At 39.5% G+C, this 7,021-nt stretch overlaps 1 protein-coding gene across 2 annotated transcripts in view; it reads right to left on the reverse strand.

Moving 5' to 3' along the window:
- LOC307047702 (semaphorin-7A) overlaps positions 1–307 on the reverse strand; it is a 53,869-nt gene extending 53,562 nt beyond the window's left edge. For both annotated transcript variants that reach the window (XR_013810523.1, XM_079694825.1), the window contains exon 1: positions 61–307. Coding sequence is in view for 1 of the 2 variants with exons in the window: in XM_079694825.1 (XP_079550951.1) it covers positions 61–139 (79 nt within the window). In the remaining variant the exon portion in view is untranslated. The remainder of the gene's footprint in view (positions 1–60) is intronic.
- Positions 308–7,021: the final 6,714 nt, after the last annotated feature.

Here is a 7,021-nt window from a genome sequence, read left to right on the forward strand (position 1 = left end):
TATGTGGTTTAATTACTTGTGACCAAAATGCAAATATCCGGCAAATTCAGCTCTGCTTACCGTGCACAACAAATTTCAGCCGAGGTGCATTTCCGGCGAAAACCGTGGCAAAAAGCGAGAAGAGAATGAAATAATTCATCTTTATTGAAGCTCCTCCGTGCAGCTGGTTTGTAAAAAAGAAGAAAACCGTGCGAAACCCTCTAGAAAATCCTCCTTCTCTCCTTGCAACCGCCTGGTTTGTCCCTCCTCGATCTGCTGCTGGTCCCAGATCTGTGCCACCGCCTCTAGGTCCTTGCCTGTCCGTCTGCGTTGCCGGCACTTCAGTTTAGAGAAGTCGGGGTATCAAGCTCCACCTCGGAAACAAAAGGCAGAGGGGGAGTGTAGCAGAGACGCGGTGATGAAAAGTGGAATTGCAAAATAAAATAAATACAAATAAACACATACAATGTGGTTTACAATTACAGGCGTATAGGATTACGCACTGTACCTGTTGCTGATAGTCAAATATGATTTACACTTGTATTTTTTTTGCATCAAACTGTCACCGTTTACACAATGTAGGTCACACTCTCATCGAAGCAGGTTCAAGCTTATTAAACATGTAGTCTATAAAAGTCTTATTTTTCTAATGCAACTGAAATCAGTTCAGAAATGTACAATCAACAACCCCATCCTTATGCATCAACCCAATGACTCCATTTTCTGATTTCACAATCATTTTGACATTCAATATGAGCCTCAAGGCCATTTTGCATCTACACACAAGCATCACACCAACATCCAATAATGATATTGCTAAAGCCCTTGCTGCTACTGTAATGTCTAATCAATGTGTGTCAATAGTGCCTGAGTGCCTGGATGGGAATGATTCAGCACTTTGGCCCTGCTGCGTTTGCATTTGTGAAGTTAATCGACTCAAATTTGAGAAAAAACTTAATCACTTTTACAAATGGAAGCATCTGTTTAGTTGCTTCCACTAAAAAGGCATTCAGGGGAGATTGCTTTCTTTGTTTTAAGGCAGCATCTAAAGCCTCATCTGGGTTTCTAGGAGAGATGTATCAGCAGTGAGCTTCTTGGAAAAATCCGCATGAGGCTATTTGGAAAAAGGAAAGAGTCATTTGTGTACTTAAAAAAGTCAGATGCAACACAAAAGCGCATCCTTAAGGGAAACAAGCCTTTAAAAACTCTCCCACTATGCAATTTAGCTTTTCCAATATACTTCAAACACCTTAATCGTCCCTTAATGTTACCCCTTAGAAAAACACCTTCCAGTTCACTCAGGGATGTACATACTTACTTAGAAAGTCAAGAGAATTCTCAAAGTTGTTATAAAACGTACATCACACACGTACCTCAATCATATAAAAGCTTTAACCCTTTAATGGGCAATCACGTATACATATTTTGGAAAATAAATGGATTGCTATATTCTACATCACACCCATATAACACATGCATACACATCCATTATCACACACTAATATAACACCCAGGTCACACCCATGTAAAACCAATGTATTGCCATTATTAAACCGTAATTACACTGTTATAAAACCCATTATACACAATATTACACCCGTGTTACACATGGACCCAGCCATTCAAATGACTATTTCCCCCTACAGTAGATACAGAAACCTCTTTAGGGTTAAAAGAAGATTATAATGCATTGTTAATATGACACAATACACTACAATATCAAATCAAGTGTGTTTAAGTTGCAAATGGAACTGCTTTGATGCAAGAAAGAAGTCAAAGGCAAATATGAAGACATGATACATTACAGACATTTAACATACTGTTACCATTACTGAAGACAAACATGTTCACAACCCCTCAGTGTTCATTCGACCCTGGATTTAACTTTTGTTTCTCTCACCGTAGATGTGAGATAAATTAGCTTTGTACGTGTTTTTCTTTGATGTTTTTAGACCCTCTTCTTCTCTTACTTCATTGTGTAATCAACCTGAATTGCTACTAAGCCTCGCTGTGTTTACTCTTTCAGTCTGTTGCACATGTGACCACATTGATGTCTTTTTAAATCATGCAGTCTGAGTTATTCTGTAGGTGGGAGAATAACCACTAGATGGCAGCAAGAGCAAGATTTCAGATCCTTGTTTCATTGCTCTCAGCTAATGATTGTTCATAGTTAATCATTACAACAGCAGTGCTCTGTCCCCCAGCAGAACACTGCACCGATTAGATGTCCTTGGTGAAAGGTGTTATGGTAAAATTAGCTGCTGTGCTATTTCCCTTTGAGGTTACATTTCAGCAGCGAGAGGATCACTGAATGCAATTCTATGTTCACATAGCAGTAAACTTAACTATTCTGAGTTTCTTTTTATCGTAATGACTGAAGGCAAACATCTGTATTCCAAATGGATTTCGAATTTGAGTTGATTGACATGTCAGAATCAGAATAAGAAGTTTATTGCCAGGTACATTTACACATGAAAGGAATTTGCTTTGGTGTATTGTGATGCAAATATAATCAATATAAGAACATAAGTTGTAAGACTAGGTCAAAGATTGAACGACAATAACAAGAAAGTCATTTTAAGAAACTATTTAGCATTTTAAAAAGAAAAAAGACAAGTATTAACACCAAATTGAAATATACTAAAGAACCTTAAAAGCAAACAAAAATAATTAAAAAACTTATGTCAATGAATATATGACAATATATGACATACTACAGTGTGTTATATTTTAAATACATGTATTTTATTACAGGAAATGAAACAATTAGTACATCATCAACCATTAATTTATAATAGTGTGTAGTGTTTTTACATCAACAACAACAATTAAAATGTAATTATACTCTACAAAATAATCTCAAAAGCTAATTACAATATATGACAAACTACAGTGAATTATATTCCAAATATATGTATTTTATTATAGGTAATACATGTGTTTTTACATCAACAATGTTAAAAAAGAAAAGTGGAAATGAACTATACTTGTCAATTAACAGAATGAACTGTCTGAAGTGAGATTCAAAAGAAACATGAAGCCTTTAAGACAACTCATTTAAAAACGAAATAAGTTCATTATAACTCCGAGGAACAAAACACAACGGTATTAAATATACATCTTAAATGGATTGTGAACCTTAAGTGAAAACATGATACTGAATAAAACAGTTTCAAATAGTTTGTGTGTGTTTCTGTGTGAGCAGAGATGGAGACACCCTTCTTCTTTTTAATTAACTTAAGGCTTTTACTCTGTTATCCAAACCCAATCAGGCTGAAGCTATCTCAAGCTGATCCTTCCTGACTTTGATTTACTTACAAAACACTTAAAGATAATTCATGCAAATTGGTGTATGCTTGTTAAACAAAATGAAGTCCCTGAAGTTTAGCACTGCTTTCTGGTAAAGACTGCAGGCTGACAGTACGATTCAACATGTCAAATGTAGGACTCATTACAAAAAACCTAGCCAAAAGATGCTCCTAAACGCCTCCAACTCAACTGGCAGCTGATAATCAGATAATTGGTGTGTCAAAGCTTTAAGAAAATGTGTTTGTCTTTTCATTGCACACCCATCAGACATTAGTGTATTCTTGTTATTATTAAACATTACTGTCCCAAAGTGCTGTAACTATGACTGATAGTGATGTTGCGGTCCCGAACGATCCGATTCTGTTGAACGGTGGAATGGTGAGTGCTGTTCTTTTTATCGTTGGTTCACTGCCTGCCATAAATCCACCCGCCTTTACGGGAACTTGCTTTCCTGAATGCAAATGTTCCACAGATGATGGCATAACGCGTGCTGCTTGAGTAGTAGTTTGGCTGGATGAGAGTTATACATTTGTCTCTGAGTAAAAGTAGATTTCTGGCAATACAGTCCATCGTTATCCTGTTGATAATTTAGCAGATAAACCTATGAACCCCGCCCCCTTGAATAAAAAAAGGCTCTTTTGACAGGCTCTCGGAAAGGACCGGAGCCATACAGTGAGATCCGGCTCCCTTCAAAGAGCCGTAATTCCCGTCACTAATGATGACTGATCAAACAGGAAACTCACAAAGTATTTCTTGTTGAAACATGTCCGTCTGAAGCCCGTCTGAAAGCCCTTACAGAGGTTTCGCAGTTAATAGAGAGGCATGCTCACTTTTGTCATGGTAATTCAGCGAGAAAGGTTTTCCCTCCTCTCTCTCATCTTTCCAGAGACCTCTCATCACCGCTCATCTCCTCTCTCCCATCTCCGTCCGGCGCAGGTCAGCCATCTGAGTCAGAGCCAGATGAGAGTGAAAGTGGAGACTTTGAGAGCTGCAGGCGCAGGTAATTGAGACATTTTTCAAGGCCTTAAGAATGAATAGATATCCGGAACCATTGAGCAGTAATCTTCTTTTCACACGAACCAGTGCAGGGAGATGAGATAAGATAAGACTTTATTCATCCCGAAGGAAATTGTTGTGCCAGAGTTACACAAACGCAATAAGCACAGCAGCGTAATAGTAATACTGTACACTAAAACTGCAGTGAAAAGAGCAATTCAATAACTACAGGAAACATAGACGGTCACATACTTAGGCTAATGCCAAAAAACGTAGTGGCAGATTCTTAATTGCACGTTATCATAGCACATTATTAATAATAATAATATTGCACATGTGATATAGCAGCTAGTGCAAACATTTTAGGGAGAAACGTAGATTTCTTATAGTTGCTACGGAAACACAACTCTTAGATTATAGTACTTATTAGGGTGACTGTGGCTGTGAGGGAGTGCAGTCGTCTTTCAACCAGAAGGTTGTGGGTTCGATCCCAGCCCATACAGCCAACATGTCGATGTATCCTTGGGCAAGATGCTTAACCCTGAGTTGCTCCCGATGGCCAACGGTGTGTGAGTGTTAGGTCCTAGAGTAAGGTACACTGCTCTATGTGAATGGGTGAATGACATGTAGTATGTAAAGCGCTTTGAGGGACTTTAAAGACTGGTTATATAAGTACAGTCCATTTACCATCAGAGTGATAAAAACAACGTGTATTTTAAAACACTGATCCAAGGAAATGTATTTCTGCATTTTAATTGTTATTCTATTTCTAGCTCGCCTCAGCTTTGCCACTCTTTCTGTTCGCTGCCTGTAATTTAGGTCATCTTATCATGTGTTCCCGTGTCGCTGCTGATAACGCAGTCAGCCAAATGCCAACGTGAACGTAAAATGCTGTATAGAAAGGCATCAGTCCAGAGGAAAAGCTAACACGGCAGCAGATTTGAAGAGACCATTATGTTCCTGTGTGTGCATGGCAGTCATGACGTAGCAGTGGTTTATGAACATCATTTGAATCTGCCTTTTTGGCAATGGGAGCGAATAGTTGTATAAGCTGCAGGATAGCACCTGCCAGACAGACCTATATAACAGATTGAGGCATGTGGAGGTAATCCTAAAGGGTTTAAGTCTCTGCTCAAACACGTGATTATCAGTTTTCTTTCTTTCTTTTTTTAAAATGATTTATTCTGGGGAATTGCATTGGACAGACACGGTGTCCTACTGTCCAATGGATCCACTCTGAGCCCTGCTGGTCTGTACTGAAAGGCTAAATCATTGGTTAATGTGTGGCCTTTCCCTTTCTGTTTTTACCAGGGAGGCAGCAGGGTAGACAGGAACTGATAGTACAAAAGAGATTCATTTTAATTTTAGCAGGGGTACACGTGGCTCTGATAGAAACTTCTTACTTGCTACCCCTTTCCCTCAACCTATCCTAAGGGAGTGCATGTACGTAGACACGTTAGTTTAACTGCTATGGGCTTAGACTGTCGGGCGGGGACACCTTACTTCTCCCTTCTGTCTGTACCTGTGGACTCTCATGTTCCGATTAACCCAGCTTCCCCCAAATTTCTTTTTGGTGTCTATCTACGCTGGGTACCTGAGTCGTGGCTGATCCTGTTGCTGTGGTCCTGGATCCTGAGTCCTGGATCCTCTATCCTGAGTCCTGAGTCCTGGATCCTCTATCCTGAGTCCTGAGTCCTGAGTCCTTGATCCTGGATCCTCTATCCTGAGTCCTGAGTCCTGAGTCTTGAGTCCTGAGTCCTGAGTCCTGGATCCTGGATCCTGAGTCCTGATCTGAGTCCTGGACTTCGAGTCGTGGCTGAACCTGTCTCTGCGGTCCTGCCTGACTCTCACCATACTACTTCCCTGATGGCTCCCACAGGATTGTTGACATCCTCGTGGATTCATCTTCTTATTATAGACACATGCATTTCCAAACATTTGGTCTACCTATGTTGTAAATGTATTATGTCTTTGATTTACACACGGCATCTATTGCACGTCTGTCCGTCCAGGGAGAGGGATCCCTCCTCTGTTGCTCTCCCTGAGGTTTCTCCCATGTTCCCCTTTAAACTGGGGGTTTCTCTGGAAGTAAACGATGTGAGGGTCTAAGGACAGAGGGTCTAAGGACAGAGGGTCTAAGGACAGAGGGTGTCGTGTTGTCATACTGATATTCTGTACAAACTGTGAAGTCCACTGAGACAAATGTAACATGTGATATTGGGCTATATAAATAAACATTGATTGATTGATTCATTTTTATTTGAACAGGGGTACACGTGGCTCTGATAGAAAACACACAGCCACAACAGTGTTCCTATACACACACATAATCCTACGTCCTAACTCGGGAAAAAAGAAAAACAATCATACAGTTGTGTGCCAGCAAGAGGCCATAACGTCAATTTGAAACACAGCGCCCTCACGATCGACTCTCATAACAAAGATTAAATGCTTTGGTTATGCAATAAAATGTCTCTCTTGCCAATTTCCCAACAATTGAGTCATAGTTGAAATGATCCACACGGAGATTGGTTTTGAGATGATTGGATCAGGGTTTTTTTTTTACCCAATTTGATAACATTTCAAAAAAACACACAAGGCAGGTTTAAATGTAGGTTTTTAATAAAGTAAAATGAAAAAAAGAATCAGTCTTTTATGAACAAGATATTAAATAAACAAGTCTGTCCATGCTGAATGTCTGCATCATTAACTTCTTGCATACTAAAGCATTGACTTG

This window comes from Notothenia rossii, assembly GCF_949606895.1.
Source record: "Notothenia rossii genome assembly, chromosome: 7".
Lineage (NCBI taxonomy): Eukaryota > Metazoa > Chordata > Actinopteri > Perciformes > Nototheniidae > Notothenia > Notothenia rossii.